This window comes from Odontesthes bonariensis, chromosome 23 (genome assembly GCF_027942865.1).
Source record: "Odontesthes bonariensis isolate fOdoBon6 chromosome 23, fOdoBon6.hap1, whole genome shotgun sequence".
NCBI classification, from domain to species: Eukaryota; Metazoa; Chordata; class Actinopteri; order Atheriniformes; family Atherinopsidae; genus Odontesthes; species Odontesthes bonariensis.
Window position 1 is genome coordinate 5,405,479 of NC_134528.1, and position 21,274 is coordinate 5,426,752.

The 21,274-nt window shown below is 40.7% G+C and overlaps 1 protein-coding gene across 3 annotated transcripts in view; it reads right to left on the minus strand.

The window, feature by feature from the left end:
- Positions 1 to 5,924: 5,924 nt before the first annotated feature.
- Positions 5,925 to 21,274, minus strand: part of grb7 (growth factor receptor bound protein 7) — a 38,032-nt gene continuing 22,682 nt past the window's right edge. For 2 of the 3 annotated variants that reach the window (XM_075457520.1, XM_075457518.1), the window contains exons 7-15: positions 18,987 to 19,124; positions 18,790 to 18,900; positions 15,076 to 15,174; positions 14,888 to 14,977; positions 14,691 to 14,807; positions 13,365 to 13,422; positions 13,183 to 13,270; positions 10,277 to 10,370; positions 5,925 to 6,906 (exon numbers count right to left, since the gene is read on the minus strand). In XM_075457520.1, the coding sequence (XP_075313635.1) occupies positions 6,757 to 6,906; positions 10,277 to 10,370; positions 13,183 to 13,270; positions 13,365 to 13,422; positions 14,691 to 14,807; positions 14,888 to 14,977; positions 15,076 to 15,174; positions 18,790 to 18,900; positions 18,987 to 19,124 (945 nt within the window). In that variant the 3' untranslated portion in view covers positions 5,925 to 6,756. The remainder of the gene's footprint in view (positions 6,907 to 10,276; positions 10,371 to 13,182; positions 13,271 to 13,364; positions 13,423 to 14,690; positions 14,808 to 14,887; positions 14,978 to 15,075; positions 15,175 to 18,789; positions 18,901 to 18,986; positions 19,125 to 21,274) is intronic. The other variant, XM_075457519.1, reaches the window with a different exon arrangement.

The window sequence follows — 21,274 nt, forward strand, 5'->3', positions numbered from 1 at the left end:
GTACATGTGTGCAGGGCAACAGCGGAAAAAGCCTTCAATTCACCATTATTCAGAGAATTTACCCACGTTAAAAAAAAAAAAAAAATTAAAAAAAAACCTGTATAGGCGCTACAATAGTGCTGAAAAAGCAGAAAATATGTTGCAACAGCGTTTTAGAAGGTTAGGAATCATTCTTCATAATCACCTGAACTCCTTTGATTTTTGCTGACCGAACAGATCTGTGTATTGTTGAACTTTGAACTCATCAGGAGTAACCTTCCATCTGTTTGTTATGGTGTGAGAATGCCCCCCCGAAGGGGTTTCTGGGGCACTCGTACATTTACGACGATGAGGAGCCATCTAAGGGCCCATTTTTCTCAGGTTACTCTGTCAGAGCACCAAACATCTGCCCGTCCTGAAGGCATAGCAGAAAGATGTCCTGTCACTGTACTAATGTATAAAGTTTGGAATCATCCGAGTGTGTTGCTGCCCTTTCATGGAGCAAAGCAGCAGGTGTGCTAACGCTAACGGGAGAGTCTGGGCAGGGATGTTTCTCTGCATATTTCTAGTTTACGACGGCCATAAATTCACGTGAAGCTCCTTCATTCAGGCTGCACCTTCCTACTGAAGGCCGGAGAAGCACTAAGATTTACCGGCAAAGGCAAAGAGACACTCCACACATGACCGGGCTAATATGGACTCAGCGTAAACATTGTTTTAACCAAGGACCTTTCTTAACTTCAACTTAGCTGCGTATCTTTCTACTGTCGAAGCAAACTGGAGGAAACCAAAGCAACCAAGAGGCAGAAGCAATCCATTCACATCAAAAACTCCTTTACAGGAACTGGATTTGGACTCCTAAACATGTTTATCTTCCAAATTAAATACTCCAAGTCAAAATATGTCCGTTTTCCCCAACCAACAGCTTAAATAACCAACGTTTTATAGCAATAATCTCACCGGTTCCCCATCGATGGAAACAAAAATCTGTGCTGGCCTGCTCTATAGCAGCATTTCAAATACTTTTAACCTTTTATCGCTACCAACATTAGCAACCTGCAAGTTGCTTTCGTCACTGTTCACATCTAATCTTCTCCATTTTGGTTTCATCCAGCCATCGGGTCCGTCCACGTCCTGCTTTCCGCTCTTTAAGCCCCGCTGGGCGGCGCTTATACGTTTGATAAAGTGATATGTACATAAAGCTCAGTTAAACACGAATATTCTGATTTGTTTCTCCATAATTTCGACACTCTGAGCCGACAGGAACCACCAACAGACCCAAAAAATATAAACCCAATTGCTCCCTGAAACAAATTGGTCGAGACCCTCCATGAAAAACATGACCTCCGAGTCGTTGCCTGGAAACTGAGGACATGACGCGAGCGTCTCTGCTGTCGGGGTTCCTTTTAATTACTGAGCAGCGAGTAATCAAATAGTGAGCAGAGTGGGCAGAAATTAAAGCCGATATAATTGCAGACCGCCTGCTGTGCCATTTGACTTAAGCCGACCTCGCCAATGTGAGATCTCAGCATCTTTGTTTTGAGGTTTCTGGCAACCAAAAACGGTAATAGCTGCAGCACTAAATCATTAAACGCAGAAACAATGCATTTATAATAAGATATATTAAGCATGGGTGACACTGTTTAAGAGGTTTGAATGAGTTTTAAATAAGCAGTTTGCTGCCAACATGAACAACACGTTAGCATACAAGGCTAGCCCGTCTATCACTATATCCTTAAGTATCACCTTACATGACGTTACGATCCCTGAATACAACACTGATGGGCATGTCTTTGCGTAGAAATCTGGCCATCCTGTTACTGATGCTATTGGAGGTTTTAGATGTTTCCTTCAGGTGTTGAAGCAGGGTAACACCTAAAAGCTGCAGGACTAGGGTTGCCAACCGTCCCTTGAAAAACGGAATCATCCCGTATTTAGAAACAAATGTACGCGTCCCGTATTGAGCTGAAAAGGGACGCACTTTGTCCCGTATTATCGTGAGAATCAAAAATAGTCCATAAAATGTCAGTGGAATAAAAGAATAACACGGCGCTTTATATGAAAATGTACGGTAAACCTGCTCCCTGGCCCTCTCCTGCTCTGTGACCAATGAGCTGACAGCACATTCATAAAGGAGTACGACAATACGGAATCCCACTCATCTCATTGGTCGAGGTTGCCTAGCTGCGAAGAAGATAGTGGAAGACAACATAGCAGCATGGGTGACCGTGACACATTTATTTATTTTATTCAGTTTATTTTGTTATTTTGTAATAAAGTACATTTCTGGTTAAACATTTGTTTTCCATGTGTTTATATCACTCAAAAATATGCATTTAATTCAATTCAGGTTCGAGTCAAATAGTTAAAAAATCATTTCACCACGACAGGAAGGGTGAAGGCAATCGGGTCGGCCGTTCCTGCCAATGAGGTGTCCCTTATTTTTATTTTTTTTTCAAGGAGTTGGCAACCCTATGCAGGACAGCGGCCATAGAGGACCGGAAGTGGAGTGCAGCCTTAATTAACGCACCTGCGCATTTCCTGCCTGAACGAGTCAAAATGTCCGCCGTGAAAATGCTCATTTTTCTTTATACTGACGTCAACACTTTGCAGTTTAGTCAGGCAGATAGTTCAACTTTATATTCTACTGACGGAGAGAAAATCTCCTTTAAAGATATCTGAAGATGGAACCAAGAACTACAAAACCCAAACAAATATTTCCACATTTCTGTCTCAGTGATCGGATTTACTTTGATTTAACAGCTCATTCACTGAACCCTTAAATATGCACATGAACTGATATGATAAGTGTAAAAACAAAACAAAACAAAAAGATGTTTATAAAGAACCACTAACTCACCATTAACCGTCGGGTCGCTTTTCCTCCTGCTCCTCCATTCTTCCACATAACGACAGAAAAACAACAAAACACTCAAATCTACCGAGTAAAGACACTTTCAGCCCAATAAAGCAACTATTCTTCCCGCTTTAAATGAAAAGTAGGTCAGTTTGAGCCTACCTGCTCGGTTATCAGCGCACACCTGTGCGCCTGAGTGGGAGCGTTAGATTTGGGTAGCTTAGCGGTCCTGCGGGGCGGGGCGGGTTTAAGCATCACTCCCGGTTAGTTCTGCAGGACCAGCAACATTTCACCTTTAAAGTGACCAGTAACAAACACACTTAAAGATAAAATCAGCAGATACAGAAACTGCACAGGGGTGTGCTCAGTTTTCTTGCATGCTGCATGTTAAAACCAGTAAATTCAGAGATATTTGCTAAAGTACTGACGATGTGTCCCAAATACAAGACGTTTTTGCTTGAAATAAGCAAAAAAATCTGCCAATGGAACTAGTGAAAATCGGCTTGTTAAGATATCTTGAAATAAAATGTGATATTTAGGACTTTTGAGATAAAAGTGATCTTGAAATTAGCTTAAAAACCTCTTCGAATGTAAAAAGAAAAAGCTTGTTTCATGTGATATGTGACTCAAAACAATTTGTTTTCAAGACTTTTTCACTTAACAAGATATTCAAGATGTATTGTATTAAAACAAGTCCCTATATCTGGCTGAAATAGTGCTTGTTAGGCAGTTGTGTCTTATATTAAGTGTAATGAGATACTCAATGAGACAAATATACTGTAAGATTTAGATTTTTTCCAGTGCACGTGTGACACTGCAACAACACTTATTCCACTCTGTCCCTGATCCAGCCCAATCATCTGTGGGAAAAATCTGTTTTTCACAGGAGAACGGGAACAGCAATAAGAGAATACGCAGGTTATTCCAAGAAATTATCGTTTATCGTCCATTTATAACATTTTATTGGAGCCGTTATATCCTGAATATCCAGTGCAAAACTGTTTGGATGATCCCCCATAAATATTAAATTGTAAACAAGGTGAAGGAAGTGTCATTTAAAATTCTCCATAAAATGTACCCTGCTAAGCACTGATATGGTCAAATTTAAAAGAGACATAAATACTAATTGCGGTTTCTGTAATGGTTCCAGAAACTGTGACGCATCTATTTTGGCTCCGCCCCTTTCACAGGAAGGTTTTGGATGGAGTTTAGCAGGTTTATTAATGACCATATTTTAAGGAATTTTTCCTTATGCTGGGAAAATGTTTTATTTTGTTTCTATAGATTCCCCAGAAAGGATGCTAAATGTTTTTTTTTAATAAACTTGCTTATTCTTTTTGCTAAATTTTCTATTAATAAATGGAAATTTGCTAATAAAACGCCATGTTTTCCCCATTTTATTAAAGATACAGAACTATATTTTTAATCAATAACAGACTACTAATGAAAAGGCTCTAAGGACAATTTCTACATGAACATCTTTGCACGTTTTCATCTAACACCCCTGGTTGGTTGGTTGTTTACATAACTGTTATGTTACATTGTTTACTTCATTCGTTTGTTTGTTGTATACTTATTTCTGTTTAAATAAAGTATTAAAAAAACCACTTCATCACTGGGAGGTAAAATGAAGGCGGATAGTGCGTGGTGACTACTGCCATCTAGCGGTGAAGCTGGGGATTGCAGTCACCTCCTGTGCCGCCAAATAACTTTCCAGGGTTGCCAGGTCGTGTCACAATAAGAAAGATCCAGAACTTTGAGTCGTAAAAAATAACCCACAATGGATTAAATATCCTAAGTGATCCCTCCCTCCGTCTGTGACGAAGGAAGATTTATATTCTATCAGGATGCACACAGCCTCCAAAGTGGGTCGAATCCACCATTAAGTTCGCATTAAGCACAGAAAACCCATTAAAAGCACCGTTTTCATTTGTCTCACAACGCAATACAATTAAACGACAATCTATTAACTTATTAAGGATGTAATGTGCAAGAATAAACGACTGAATCCGTCGTATCCTCCCAGCTCTTGCTCACATCACGGGTAAATGACCGTTGATAAAATGCTTTCACTCTGAATTTTACGCTATTAAAGTGTCTGTTTTCAGAATGAAAGCATTTCTGTATTAAACATCTCAGTGCAACACGTTTCTAATCATGGGCTCCACGTGTGCAACGCGACAGTCTCGTCACGCATTCACTGTGGAGTGAAAGCGGAGACACTGAAAGTTAAGAAAAAAAGTCTCAGATCATTTTCCCCTCGCTGCTGGCACGGGCTGAATCCCGCGTGTCCTAATTGTGCCGCACATTGAAATCTCTCTTTTATAAGCCTTCCTGACCCTCTCATTTCTCCACCTGCCCATCTAGGCCAACAGAGAGAAATTTGTTGCCATAGCAACCACTTCCTTCCCCCCCAGAAGGGCTGCGGCTCGGAGGACGGGTTTCCCGAGCGAGCGCGCTGGTATTTAAACGCGCGCACGCGCACGCACGGAGAGCAGGTCAGCGGAGAAATCAGCTCTTCAGCTTCTGCAGACCCTGAGGTTGCCTTTCATGTTGCTCCATCCACCTTTTTCCGTTTTTATAAAAGCGTAGTTTAGGTTTAGGCTGATAAAGGTTTTAGGATAATTCCGTTTTAATCAGGCAGAAAAGGTTTTCCCTTATGGAAGCCTATTGCATTCACTTAAAAAAAAAAAAAAAAAACTCTGTTTTTTCCTTTCAAATTTATTTTTTGTTTGTTTTTCGGGGTAATTTTTTTCTGTTTTTGTATAATTTATTTTTTAGTTTAGAAGGCAAATAAACGCATTTTTATTCTCGCATTTATTTTATTTTTATTCTAATTTTTATTCTCTTTAAATAGCTTGTTTTTATGCTGCTTTATGCTGTTCTTTTAAATGCCTTGTCTTTATGTAAAGCACGTTGAGTTGCCTGTGGTATGAAATGCGCTAGATAAATAAAGATGGAGTAAAAATATCTGAGCCTCTCACTGACCTTTATGTCTCAAGTAAATAACCAATGGACATTTGAGTGAATCTGTTTCATATGAAATTATTTATTCAGTGTAAACCAGGTCTGAAAAAGACAATGCATGTTAAAAAAAAAAAAAAAAAAAAAACTACTGACAAACCCTTAAAAAACATCTCCAAACATTTAAGCAACAGACCTCATTGATAAAAAGCAAACAGTACGAACACGAGAAAGTTTAGACGAGTTCTTTTACCAGCCGGATATTTACCAAGAATTTCCAGTTTCCAGGAAGGCTTTTTGTAGAGCTGCACGCCCCAAACCTTCAACATTTCTACTTTGGCCACATTTTACGGTTCTTCCTGATAAGTTTAAGTTTGCAGACTGATAAACCCACAGAAAACCCGTTATGTTAGACGTATAAACAGGCCGTGCAGCTCCCGTTCACCAGAATCTGTGCAAATACAGCAAAGAATCAGCTCTAAAGGCTGGATGCATTTAAAACATGGAGGCACAAGTAAGAAAGTTATGTACAAACAATTTTAGAAAAAAAATTACATGCTACATGATTGCAACCTGGGCTCAATACATGTGTTTCTGAGCAAAGACTCAGAGCGCCCTCTGGTGGCCGCAGTCAGCCACTTCTCCCTGAAGCAGGAGGAAAGCTGCCCGAATCAAAGTAAACCTAACAGTCGTCTCCCCCCCCCAAACATCCCCTAAAAGCCTGTCCAACGTGGCTAATTAACTCGTCTCCAGGGCGACCGCGGCTCGCTAATAAAGAGTAAAAACCAGCTTCTGTCTGGAGCTGCACATGTCGTGGAACATTAAAAACACACTAAAGAGAGGCGGGGCAGCTCGCTCCATCCCCGGCTCGCTCAGCTACAGCCCTGACTTCATCGAACAGTTGCCCTCCTTCAGCTGACATCAGTGCAAAGCGGCGTGCCGGAGGAGGCGGGGCTTCACAGCGCCACGCAGACGCAGGGGTGTTTGAGGCACACGGGCAGGATGCCCCGGTTGATCTGGTGGAACTCCACCAGCTGCAGCAGGTCCAGGAACACGGTGGCGCCGTCGTCTATGGTGAAGTACTTCCTGCCTCCCTTATCGCACTGCTGAGACGCAGAAAGCTGCGGTCAGCCGGGGCGTTAAAGGGACAGTTCCAGTAACATCATTTATGAACATCTTCTTACCCCCTGCTGCGTCCTGTGAGCAGAGTTCCAGCCTCGTTTTGGTGTTGATGAAGGTAGTCCTGCTAGTTGGCTGGGGTTTAAAAAATAAAGCGTTTTGCTTCTCAAAACAATATGCGTTCAACAGAGTAATACATTTGCATCACAAAATGGTTCTCCAGGAAAAAGTCAGACCTCACAATCGCTTGGCACTATTTTCTCTCCCTTCGTATCACTGCCTGCTGTTGGCAGGCGGCTTTCCTTCTTTCCTTTCCTCTTGTTTCCTTTCCTTCTCATTCCTTTCTTTTCCTCTTGTTTCCTTTCCTTCTCTTTCTTTCCTCTTGTTTTGTTTCCTTCCCTTCTTTCCTCTTGTTTTGTTTCCTTCCCTTCTTTCCTCTTGTTTTGTTTCCTTTCCTTCTTTCCTCTTGTTTTGTTTCCTTTCCTTCTTTCCTCTCGTTTCGTTTTGTTTCCTTTCCTTCTTTCCTCTCGTTTCCTTTCCTTCTCTTTCTTTCCTCTCGTTTCCTTTCCTTCTCTTTCTTTCCTCTCGTTTCCTTTCCTTCTCTTTCTTTCCTCTCGTTTCCTTTCCTTCTCTTTCTTTCCTCTCGTTTCCTTTCCTTCTCTTTCTTTCCTCTCGTTTCCTTTCCTTCTCTTTCTTTCCTCTCGTTTCCTTTCCTTCTCTTTCTTTCCTCTCGTTTCCTTTCCTTCTCTTTCTTTCCTCTCGTTTCCTTTCCTTCTCTTTCTTTTCCTCTCGTTTCCTTTCCTTCTCTTTCTTTCCTCTCGTTTCCTTTCCTTCTCTTTCTTTCCTCTCGTTTCCTTTCCTTCTCTTTCTTTCCTCTCGTTTCCTTTCCTTCTCTTTCTTTCCTCTCGTTTCCTTTCCTTCTCTTTCTTTTCCTCTCGTTTCCTTTCCTTCTCTTTGTTTCCTTCTTTCTTTCCCTTTCGTTTTCCTTCTCATTCCTTTCTTTTCCTCTCGTTTCCTTTCCTTCTCTTTGTTTCCTTCTTTCTTTCCCTTTCGTTTTCCTTCTTTCCTTCTCATTCCTTTCTTTTCCTCTCGTTTCCTTTCCTTCTCTTTGTTTCCTTCTTTCTTTCCCTTTCGTTTTCCTTCTTTCCTTCTCATTCCTTTCTTTTCCTCTCGTTTCCTTTCCTTCTCTTTGTTTCCTTCTTTCCCTTTCGTTTTCCTTCTTTCCTTCTCATTCCTTTCTTTCCTCTCGTTTCCTTTCCTTCTTTCTTTCCTCTCGTTTCCTTTCCTTCTTTCTTTCCTCTCGTTTCCTTTCCTTCTTTCTTTCCTCTCGTTTCCTTTCCTTCTTTCTTTCCTCTCGTTTCCTTTCCTTCTCTTTCTTTCCTCTCGTTTCCTTTCCTTCTCTTTCTTTCCTCTCGTTTCCTTTCCTTCTCTTTCTTTTCCTCTCGTTTCCTTTCCTTCTCATTCCTTTCTTTTCCTCTCGTTTCCTTTCCTTCTCTTTGTTTCCTTCTTTCTTTTCCTCTCGTTTCCTTTCCTTCTCTTTGTTTCCTTCTTTCTTTCCCTTTCGTTTTCCTTCTTTCCTTCTCATTCCTTTCTTTTCCTCTCGTTTCCTTTCCTTCTCTTTGTTTCCTTCTTTCCCTTTTCCTTCTCATTCCTTTCTTTCCTCTCGTTTCCTTTCCTTCTTTCTTTCCTCTCGTTTCCTTTCCTTCTTTCTTTCCTCTCGTTTCCTTTCCTTCTTTCTTTCCTCTCGTTTCCTTTCCTTCTTTCTTTCCTCTCGTTTCCTTTCCTTCTCTTTCTTTCCTCTCGTTTCCTTTCCTTCTCTTTCTTTTCCTCTCGTTTCCTTTCCTTCTCATTCCTTTCTTTTCCTCTCGTTTCCTTTCCTTCTCTTTGTTTCCTTCTTTCTTTTCCTCTCGTTTCCTTTCCTTCTCTTTGTTTCCTTCTTTCTTTCCCTTTCGTTTTCCTTCTTTCCTTCTCATTCCTTTCTTTTCCTCTCGTTTCCTTTCCTTCTCTTTGTTTCCTTCTTTCTTTCCCTTTCGTTTTCCTTCTTTCCTTCTCATTCCTTTCTTTCCTCTCGTTTCCTTTCCTTCTTTCTTTCCTCTCGTTTCCTTTCCTTCTTTCTTTCCTCTCGTTTCCTTTCCTTCTTTCTTTCCTCTCGTTTCCTTTCCTTCTTTCTTTCCTCTCGTTTCCTTTCCTTCTTTCTTTTCCTCTCGTTTCCTTTCCTTCTCTTTGTTTCCTTCTTTCTTTCCCTTTCGTTTTCCTTCTTTCCTTCTCATTCCTTTCTTTTCCTCTCGTTTCCTTTCCTTCTCTTTGTTTCCTTCTTTCCCTTTTCCTTCTTTCCTTCTCATTCCTTTCTTTCCTCTCGTTTCCTTTCCTTCTTTCTTTCCTCTCGTTTCCTTTCCTTCTTTCTTTCCTCTCGTTTCCTTTCCTTCTTTCTTTCCTCTCGTTTCCTTTCCTTCTCTTTCTTTCCTCTCGTTTCCTTTCCTTCTCTTTCTTTTCCTCTCGTTTCCTTTCCTTCTCATTCCTTTCTTTTCCTCTCGTTTCCTTTCCTTCTCTTTGTTTCCTTCTTTCTTTCCCTTTCGTTTTCCTTCTTTCCTTCTCATTCCTTTCTTTTCCTCTCGTTTCCTTTCCTTCTCTTTGTTTCCTTCTTTCTTTCCCTTTCGTTTTCCTTCTTTCCTTCTCATTCCTTTCTTTCCTCTCGTTTCCTTTCCTTCTTTCTTTCCTCTCGTTTCCTTTCCTTCTTTCTTTCCTCTCGTTTCCTTTCCTTCTTTCTTTCCTCTCGTTTCCTTTCCTTCTTTCTTTCCTCTCGTTTCCTTTCCTTCTTTCCTCTCGTTTCCTTTCCTTCTTTCTTTCCTCTTGTTTCCTTTCCTTCTCATTCCTTTCCTCTTGTTTCCTTTCCTTCTTTCTTTCCCTTTCCTTCTCATTCCTTTCTTTTCCTCGTTTCCTTTCTTTCTTTCTTTCTTTCTTTTCCTTTCCTCTTGTTTCCTTTTCCTTCTTTCCTTTTCCTAATCTTTCCTTTCTTTTGTTTACCTGCTGTGCAGACCGAGCAGTGAACACTGTAACAGGCGCGGCTGTCGGCAGGTGGCAGCAGGCAGTGATACGAAGGGAGAGAAAATAGGGCAAAGGGATTGTGAGGTCTTGAGAAGCAAAACGCTTTATTTTTTAAGCCCCAGCCAACTAGCCGGACTACCTTCATCAACACCAAAACGAGGCTGGAACTCTGCTCACAGGACGCAGCAGGGGGTAAGAAGATGTTCAGAAATGATGTTGCTGATATGGGATGTCATACAGCTTCATGTCAAAAGAGGCGAACTGTCCCTTTAAAGACAGACGGAGGTTGTTAGAGAGCACAAAGGGACTCACGGGGATCACCAGGTAATGTTTGCTCTTCAGCTGGAAACACATGGACAGGACGAAGCACTGCTCGTGCTGCTGGCTCTCACGGATCAGGAACATCCTGCAGAAACACACCCAGCTGTGAACCACTAGCACGTTTTTACAGGTAATTAAAAATAAATACAATCTGGGACCCTACAGAGTGAACGCAGGGGACCTGAATCTGGAGTTTGCACAATGAAAATCTCAATTTAACGGCTTACTTTGGAAAGCCAGACACGTCACAATTTCCTGCTTCACACTCCACTTCCCCTCTAATTTAAAGGGTCTGCCGTCATTTAGAGACTCTACAGCAGAAATCAAGATTTTTTTAACACGTTCACGTGATATTTCAGACATGTTACGACTCAAACGAGCTGTCCATAAAATGACTTTGAGGGAAGATACGTTGCTGCCGTCAAATTCAAGATGAGATTTCACCAGAAAATGTGAACCAAGAACAGTCTGGAGCAGGGGTCTCAGACTCTATTCACCTGGGGGCCACTGGAGGTGGAGGCTGGGTGAGGCTCAAGTATCCCAAAAAAAAACAAAACAAAAAAAAAAAAACTTTATTAATAACATTCAGAACATGAACATTCTGCAGAACATGGGCTTCTGACCTACAGAGACCAGGCAGCGCTTCCTCTCACAGCTCCGGCACATTTGGCCTCAGTGTGGCTTTAAGATGCTCATCAGTAAGTTTGGACCTGTACTTATTACTTTGGAGAGCTTTCACACATATGTGCTCCCAAAAAGGCTGAAAATCCTGGAAAGCTCCTCTGAAAACCTCCCTGAACTTGGCTTTGAGTTCAGAATTGCACTGCAGGTCAATTAGCTCCATTTGAAGCACAGCAGGGGGGCAAAAATGTGAAGTTAATCAAATTCCTCCTGGAGCTTTACGCTCAGTGGGGTCACATGGTACTGAAAGGATCGGATTATTGGCCAAATTACAACAAGAATGAGTTGAGCAACGGTAACTATCCTTGGATATATGGCGGTGAATGAATCGGATCAAACTCAGGCATTGGAGAAAGATGGAGAACGCAGAGCCAGATGAAGCTACGTCCCTCTACATTTGGTCTGTGATAAGCTGCTTGTTGCAGGTTTAATTTAACTTTCAACCCAGTTATCTCAGGGTCTTAATCTGATCCAATTTATAGTCAGATTAAGGTGTCTACATGAACTTAATAACTCAGTCTGATTGTAATTTAGCCAATAATCCGATCCTTTCAGGGCCATGTGACCCCACTGAGTGAAGTACTCGACGCTTTGGTGCCAAAACATCAAATTATTTTCCATTTGAACCCCGACACAAACAACAAACTTCCAAACTGTCCGATTTTAATGTCTCCGAGTCTTTCTTTCCACCCACTCCCTGCTCACGCAGCAGCTCTTCTCTGCTTTTTATAGCAGCGCTGCATCGTATCGGTGTTCGTTAAATGGAAGACGAGGGACTAATTGTTAAGGCCGAGACCCGCCGAGATGCTAAGGAGACCGATTCTACAGGTGAGATAACGATTAATTTTTGGACGGAGAAAGTAATCGTGTGTCTCAGAGTTGAAATTCAGGTTAAATCCCAATAAATGGCTCCACGATGCCACCTGCTGGTGTAAACTGGTACTTGCACCGTAGTGAGTTTAGGCTCCATGTGGAAAACTGTTGGTATTTGCTCTCAACCCACTTCCTCTGTACCTTGGACCAGGGGACAGAGTTTCAACTGTCGCTAACTTGTCAACAAACACCACCGGAAGCTGGCAGGAGCCTGAGCTACGGAAACCCATAAGTGATAAAATGCCCGGGGTGACGACTCGGGCAACAACTCAGCAAACAGGTGCGTGTGAGAAAAAAAAACGCTAAACTTCGCAGGGGCCCACAAAATATCGTCCTCCAGGCCGATGTCCTGCAGGTTTTAGATGTTTCCCTGCTTCAACACACCTGATTCAGATCATTAACAGGTTTGTGCAGAACTTAACACAGGCTGTGTTCGAAACCGCATACTCATCGATCAGACGGTATGCAGAGCATTTACCCACAATGCATTTCGCTCCTGCCCGAGCTGAAATCAGCCGGCCTGAAGCTGATTTCGCTTAAGCTCTAAACTCTGTAAACTTTAGCAACATTTGAAACATTTTCAGGTGAGAAAGTAGTCGTTTAGATCCCCAACGTGTTGAAAACCTGACAAAATACCGGCTGTTTACAATTTTGTTCCCACGAATTCGGCGCTACTAAAGCTAGCCGCAGTGAGCAACGCACTTCCTGTTATTTTCACAAAATAAAATACCCATTGCCTTTTATCACAGGGAAAGCCATTACCATACAATTGGTGCTTTTGTTTTGAAAACAGGAAGTGAAGCTACCCTCGTTGTAGCTAGCTTGAAACTGCCGTTTTGACAGGAAATGACGATCGGCGACGTCACGTTACGTTGCATCTTGGGTAGTTTGAGTATGAGTAGTAACCTCATGATGCATACCCAACATTTCGGAGAATCTAGTATGCATCCGGGAACTTCTCGCTTACTCAAACTCACATACTAACTCAAAAAGTTAGTATGAGTAGTAGGAGAAGTATGTGGTTTGGAACACAGCAAATCTTTAGAAGAGATCCATTTCATCTGAATCAGGTGTTGCAGCAGGGAAACGTCTAAAAGCTGCAGGACGTTCCTGGTCTGAAGGACACCGTGTAATGCTATCGCTTCATGTTGTTCCCTGAGAGGTCGCCGTAGATACGGGATGTAAATACTGAGGATAAATACTCCACTGATGAAACCACTGGTGGAAATGGTGTTAAAATACTCTTGAAACGCATGATTTTTGGTGTAAAACTAACATAAAAACAAAGGAAACCATCAATCCAATAAAAGAGTAAAAATGAGACGGATAAATGCTCCACTCACCCGTCTACCAGCCCCTGCTTCTCTATCAGCCTCTCTGCTTCTTTCCTGGACACACCACCATGAAACCACGGCTGGGAGTTGTGGATGGCTACAAACAAACAAAGAAAAGATCGTTTTGTTTTTTAAAAAGGACCGCCCGGGATCAGGATCAGGACCCCGTGTCTGCTTCCATGTGGACTTACAGGATGCTCGGGCAGTGGAGCTCAAGTTGGGCAGACTGCACCTCAGGGCCTCCCTCCTCTGTGGGGGAAGGAAACAGGAAATATCATTTAAGAACGGCTTCTTGACAGCCACCCTTCCATGGAGCCCATTTCTGATGAGGCTTGGGCCAACAGCAGATGGATCAGCTGAAGGTCCAGATGCATCTCTCAGCTCCTGTGTCAGGTCTTTGCTGGATTTTTTTCCTCTCACTTTCAGATCCTGTTCATCTGCTGTAGATAGTTCTTTAGGCCTGACACTTCTTCTTTTGTCCTCCACTTGTCCAGTTTCCTCAAATGTTTTAAGGACACACTGCACACCATGCTGAGATATGCCAAGTTTTCAGCTAACAGCTCTTTGGGAATCACCTTGTTGCTGCAGAAATCCTGTTTTCTGTCTGTCACACTGTGTTATCTTTGCTGTTTTTCACACATGCAGCTAAAGAAATGGGAACAAATCTTAATTCCAGTCTAAAACCCACAAAGAGCTTCTAGATTATTCATTTCTGGTGGCATAAAACAGTTTAATCATTTAATTTATATTAATTGTTCCATAATTAGTCATTAGATTATATCTTATATTTCCTTTTTAAGCTTTAAAATTTATCTTATTTACTTTTTCTTGATGTTGTTTAACATAATTCTTATTGTTTGTTTCCTACTTTTAGATATGATAACATACATTATTTTGGGATTAGGATTTTTTTTAAACTGAATTTCTTATATTAATTTGACTCTTTTGTACAATTACGTTAAAACTGCTTTCAGTTTCCAAAAAAGTTGAAACTATGAAGCTGTTTTTCAGAGATGCAACTAAAGAAATGGGAACAAATCTTAATTTCAGTCTAAAACCCACAAAGAGCTTCTAGATTATTCATTTCTGGTGGCATAAAACAGTTTAATTATGGAACAATTAATATAAATTAAATGATTAGTCATTAGATTATATCTTATATTCTTTTTTAAGCTTTAAATTTAATCTTATTTACTTTTTCTTGATGTTGTTTAACATATAATTCTTATTATTGTTTGTTTCCTACCTTTAGACGTGATAACATACATTTTTTTGGGATTAGGATTATTTTTTAAACTGAATTTCATATATCAAGTTGACTCTTTTGGTAACTGAAAGCAGTTTTAACGTAAATGTACAAAAAAGTTGAAACTATGAAGCTGTTTTTCAGAGATGCAGCTAAAGAAATGGGAACAAATGATGCGTCTGGAGGTGTCGGTGACAGATAACTGTCATAATTGCATTAAAAAACGTCCCATTTTCATGATAAACTGAAGGAACCAGCCCTCGGTCCTCACCCTCCAGGCCTGCCCCTCCTCCCGCTCTGCACACTTGGCCTCCATCGGATTCTTGATGACCCGTCCTCCAGCTTTTCCTGAGAAGTCCATGGCCACCAGGCTCGCCTCCGACTTGGACTGCACACACCGGCACAGTTAAAGAAAAAACAGCACGCCTACATGTGACATGAAATCCTTGTGTTGCAGGATGAGCTCACTTTGCCATCTGGGAGCTTGGAGGCCTCCGACTTGGAGCTTTGTGAAGTCGACTTGGACAGCTGGTAGTTGTACTGAAGCTGCTTCCCGTACTGAGCACACACACACAAAGTCAGTGATTTTTAACCGTTGGCACGACAACCAAACTGTAAATAAGATGCAGCTTTACGTGGCGAGGAACACCAAATACCTTGAACAGTCTGAACGCAGACATCCAACATGTGCGAGTCTGTTCGTTCTCGGCACACAGAATCTTCCGGTCCTGAACACGGATGGGATTCCTGGAAGGCTGTGCAGACACAAACGTACACGGTTAGGTTTAGGGTAACCCTGGCCCCTGGAGGTTTAGGGTCCAACACGGCCCACACAGGAGTCTCAACTTCAATGACTGAGGTAGACTCCGTTTCTGCTGCCATGGTTCTGTAAAAACAGATTGTGATGCAAAAAAGCAACACCAAACTCTTATTAATACCTACAATAACTTACAGTAATTTAAACTGATGCACGTTTCCCCTGCCAATTTCAAACCGCTATGCTAATACAGTTAGCTATAGCCATTTTAGCTAGTTAGCATTTTATTTATTTATTTTATAAACAGAAAACGAACGGTATTTCTTGATTACATATATAAATATATATAAAAATAAAATTAAATAAATTTGAAAAAATTAAATAAATATACATATAAAATCTTCCGGTCCTGAACACAGATGGGATTCCTGGAAGGCTGTGCAAACACAAACGTACACTGTTAGGTTTAGGGTCCAACACTGTGGTTATCTGGCTGCTGGGTACCAATAAATGGTGATAATGTGGAAGTGATGCACTCAAAGCCGCCTCCATAAACTTGTTAACGGGTAACCTGCTAACCTGCCTCCAGGACAGAGCAGGTTGTAATGTGAGAGCTGCTGAAGCCTGATATTTGATTGGCTGCATCTTGTTTGCATGTTGATGCTAATTTTTGCAAATGTGAACAAATTAAATGTGTAACCTAAACTTTAATTCTCCATCAAAACATTTAATCTGATAGATTCATGCTTTCAGTTCAATTCAGTTTATTACTGCACAGTGGGAAATTATATCGCTATAAATCATCAAAGACTAATATTTATAAAGATTTCAACACATTTATACATAGATTTGATCAATTTTTCAAGCAAATAAGCTGAATATTCATCAGTATTAGCTGCAAACTGTAAATGATTTACAGTTTGAGAGGAAAAACTGAACAATCACGAAACTAAAGTAGCTTACAAAAGGAAAGACTCCGTTTCTGCTGCCAAGGTTCTGTAAAAACAGATTTTGATGTAAGAAAGCAACACCAAACTATGTTTAATACTTACAAAAACTTACAGTAATTTAAACTGATGCGCGTTTCCCCTGCTAATTTCAAACCGCTATGCTCATATAGTCAGGTATAGCTATTTATTATTATCTTTTTTTTTCTTTTTTAAACAGAAAACGGTATTTCTTGATGCTCATATATGAGGTAGACTAAAAAAAAAATAAAAACTGGTGGTTATCTGGCTGCTGGGTGATAATATGGAAGTGATGCATTTAAAGCCGCCTCTACATAACCAAGAACAGTTATTAAATTAGCTTAAAATCCCTCATCTTCATTCCTTTTACCTTCAAACTTGAGATTTATGCCAGTTTCATGCTGGATCTTTGTTATAATTCATCACTTGCAGAGAAAAAACAAAAAAAAACAGCTAAATTCACATAAAAATGTATGAAAATCAAACTAAAATCTGTATTTTTGAAGCATAAGTTGATTCATATTTGAAGGATTTTGCTTTTCTGCAGATTTTGTTTCAAATCTAAAGAAAACAAACTAGGATTTAACTTTTTGCCTTTCTCAAAGCACTCGGGAGTGATTGAAGAGATTTCTTAACGTTTCTTTCTTGCTTGGTTGGTTGAAAAAGAAATGTGCACAGTGTGCATCAGACATGTTTCCTTTGGCTGGTTTGGAGTGAACAAACTAAACTGGTCCTAGTTCAGTAGAGGAAATCGTCTCTCCGAGGTGGGAAAAACTACAAACATGGCGGACATCAACAAGAGGAACATGGAGAGAGCTTGCTTTCATCTCCGGGAAGATGCAGCCTGCTAAATCTGTCCGAGGATCTTGTTTTTATTCGCCCTAAACAGCTGGAAAGCAGTTTTTTTCTCCCGTTTTCTTTGTCTTTGAGGCTGCAAGTTTTCATCTCCCTGCAGCTTTCTCTCGCTTTGTGGGCATCAGTTTTCTTATATTTTAGCATGCCGCTAACTGTAGGAACGAGGTTTTAATTAACACGAACAAACCAATCCAGCCAAAGAGACTTCTGTGCAGAGCAGGTTTCCCGCCTGCTCGTGCACTAGAAAAAAATGCCCCTCCCAAAATAAGAAAAACAAATAAAAGACGTTTTTGCTTGAAATAAGCAAAAATAATCTGCCAATGGAACTAGTGAAAATCGGCTTGTCAAGACATCTTGAAATAAGATGTGATATTTAGTACTTTTGAGATAAAAGTGATCTTGAAATTAGCTTAAAAACCTCTTTAAATGTTAAAAAAAGCTTGTTTCATATGGAATGACTCAAAACAAGATGTTTAAGACTTTTTCACTTAAGATATTCCAGATGTATTGTATTAAAACAAGTCCCTATATCTGGCTGAAATGGTGCTTGTTAGGCAGTTGTGTCTTATATTAACTCTTTCGGTGCCAAAGACGTCTATAGACGTCAATTGCGTTTTTTAACGGAGCGGGCTGGGGGACAATCTAGCGGAGTTTGTCACTAAATCTTAGGCTTGTAAACACTAAACAGAGAATATACTGGCAAAATTACCCACTAGGTGGCAGCAGTGCCACTATGCACAAAAAAAGAAAAAGCGTGTTTTCTCCGTTTTTTGGTCAAACAGCTGTTTTTGGTGAAACCAACCTATGTTCTACTGTCTATTACTAAAGGACTGAAAATGGTAGAAACAAACTTTTTTTTCCTGATGAAAGAAGAGAGTCTACTCTTTCTTTTGGTAATTTCGGTGTGTACATAGTCATAAGACACACTTTTCTGTGGGTCTTGGAAAATCAGTCAAAATACTGTAAAACACTTGGCAGTATGGGTGGCTCTGAACTGAAAATGGCTGGCAGCCAATGAGTTAAGTGTAATGAGATACTCAATGAGACAAATATACTTGGTAAGATTTAGATTTTTTCCAGTGTACAAGTGACGCGTTCCTTTGTTACGATGAACGTATACGCTGCAGTTTGTTATAATTCACTCCCTCACGGAGCACCGAGAGAAAAACCCAAAAAACCAAAAACAGAAAGAAAAGGCAGAAGGGTTAAAGGGTCTTTTACATGCTTTGTTTTTTCCACACAGAGCCAGTGTTGGTGGACAAATATCGATCAGCACGACCGTAAACATTGTTTTTTTGAATACTTTCGTGACATGAGAAACTCTACGTTTCTAGAGTTTCCATATTTATTTTATTTCAGAAGCTTAAACACTGGAAAAAATGCCCCTCCAAAAATAAGTAAGAAAAAGAACAAATAAAAGATGTTTTTGCTTGAAATAAGCAAAATAATCTGCCAATGGAACTAGTGAAAATCGGCTTGTCAAGATTTCTTGAAATAAAATCTGATATTTAGGACTTTTGAGATAAAAGTGATCTTGAAATTAGCTTAAAAACCTCCTTAAATGTTAAAAAAAAAGCTTGTTTCATATGAAATCCGACTCAAAACAATTTTTTTTATAGACTTTTTCATTTAACAAGATATTCCAGATGTATCATCTTCAAACAAGTCCCTATATCTGAAATAGCACTTGTTAGGCAGTTGTGTTTTTTTATTAAGTGTAATGAGATATTTTGACTAGAAATGAGACAAATATACTTGGTAAGACTGATTTTTTTCCAGTGTGTCCTTACCTTGATGCAGAATGTGAAGTCTGTGGGAGCTCCGTACAGTTTGCGGCTGTTCACCACAGAGTACAGGTTCAAATCCTCCAAGTCGGCCATGCACTGCAGGTGCCGAGGCTCCTGCTCCCCAAACACACGAGACACAAACGGGTTGAAGAAGTGTGCAAACTGTGACGTCCTGAGAGACGGATTAAAGAGATGCTGACCTTGGACGAGCCTTTGGTGGAGCTGTAGAGGCCGGAGCGTCGCAGGAAGAAGTAAACCTTCTTCCAGGACTTTCGACTGGGTTCCTTCAGGTGTAAGAAACCCTGGATCTCAGGACACGTCCCCGACCTCAGCAGGTTCTGCAGAGCAAACAGGGTTCGGCCTTTTTCACTGGAAAACTGGACCCGTAACAGTTTAAACTCATCTTATACCAGAGATGGGACCAAGTCACAAATGTGCAAGTCCCAAGTCTTAGCTTTCAAGTCTCAAGTAAGTCCCAAGTCTTAGCTTTCAAGTCTCAAGTAAGTGCCAAGTCTTAGCTGTCAAGTCTCAAGTAAGTCTCAAGTCTTAGCTTTCAAGTCTCAACTAAGTCCCAAGTCTTAGCTTTCAAGTCTCAAGTAAGTCTCAAGTCTTAGCTTTCAAGTCTCAAGTAAGTCCCAAGTCTTAGCTTTCAAGTCTCAACTAAGTCCCAAGTCTTAGCTTTCAAGTCTCAAGTAAGTCTCAAGTCTTAGCTTTCAAGTCTCAAGTTAGTCCCAAGTCTTAGCTTCCAAGTCTCAAGTCTTAGCTTTCAAGTCTCAACTAAGTCCCAAGTCTTAGCTTTCAAGTCTCAAGTAAGTCTCAAGTCTTAGCTTTCAAGTTTCAAGTAAGTACCAAGTCTTAGCTTTCAAGTCTCAACTAAGTCTCAAGTCTTAGCTTTCAAGTCTCAAGTCCCAAGTCTTAGCTTTCAAGTCTCAAGTCCCAAGTCTTAGCTTTCAAGTCTCAACAAAGTCCCAAGTCTTAGCTTTCAAGTCTCAACTAAGTCCCAAGAGATAATAATGCAAAGAAGGATTTTGCATAAAAATCAAGAGAATTATGGACAACCCTGAACATCCTCTCCATGAGACTGTTATCAGAAAACAGAGTCTCTTCAGTCAAAGGCTTCTTCAGTTTGGATGCAAAACGGACCGCTACAGGAAATCTTTCCTGCCCACAGCCATCAGCATCTATAATAACTCTTTGATTTAATTGAGCTACATCAACATATAATTTCCCTCTGGGATAAATAAAGTATTTTTGAATTGGAATTGAATTGAAGTCTTAGCTTCCAAGTCTCAAGTAAGTCCCAAGTCTTAGCTTTCAAGTCTCAAGTAAGTCCCAAGTCTTAGCTCAAGTCTTATTCAATATAAACACAAGAAACTTGTGCTAAAGAAAATAAAAAATAAAATAAAATAAAGGACCAGACTCAGTGAATAATTCCCTATAATATAGACCAGTGAGCAGTGCTGACCAACATGTCATTGGGGTCATCAGGTGGGAACCTCCTTTCATCAGTGTTTCGTCTAGTTGGGCCCACGACACCTCCAGGAGGCTAGACAATGACCACTGGCGTCCCAGAGTCACCCCCCTAATGCCAGCCAACACTGCCCCTCACACCACAACAACCATAATCTACCTCAGCCTCTCACCAACTGCACACCAGTTACAGCGGGGTGGGGATGCAAACCCTGGTTCAGGTAGGGGGTAATGAAAATATAGAGGGTGCCAGAGGTGGAGGCAGGACAAGACACACTAGCAGATTCAGCAGACAAACTCACCTAAACAGTCCTATAATCACTAAAATACCAGCAAAAACAAAGCCATACAAAAGCCATAGTCTCAAGTCTTAGCTTTCAAGTCTCAAGTAAGTCCCAAGTCTTAGCTTTCAAGTCCTAAGTAATTTTTTCTTGGGCAAGTCAAAGTCAAGTCACCTTATTATTGCAATTTTACCTGCAGAATCTGATCTTAATAAAATGAAAACACAAAGATATAAGTAACTGTCAGTAAACATCATTGGCCAATGTGTCCAACCTGTCCACCCCGTATCATATCAAGCTAACGTTAGCTAACTACCGACTAGGCTAACAGGATAATATTAGCTCATTTGACGAGCACTTACTGGTCAGAATGGATCTTCAAATGACGAACAAAGTTTGAAGTTATGCTAGATGCTTAACACTCAAGTCGTCGTGTCTCAAGTCAAGTGCCGAGTCTTTAACTTCCAAGTCCGAGTCCCAAGTCTTTTATGTTTTGTCAAGTCAAGTCACAAGTCATCAAAACAGCAACTCGAGTCGACTTGAGTCCAAGTCACAGTGACTTGAGTCCCCATCTGTCTTATACCAACGAATGATCTGAGCGTCGGAACACTTTGAACCAGCGAAGTTTGGCGCCACTTTTCTAGCCTTTGAAATGTGAGGCTGTGCTGCATTTCTGTGTGCGTTTTAGTCTCGTTCTTAAACAACGACACCTTTGGTTCCCTGAAATGTTGCCTTAA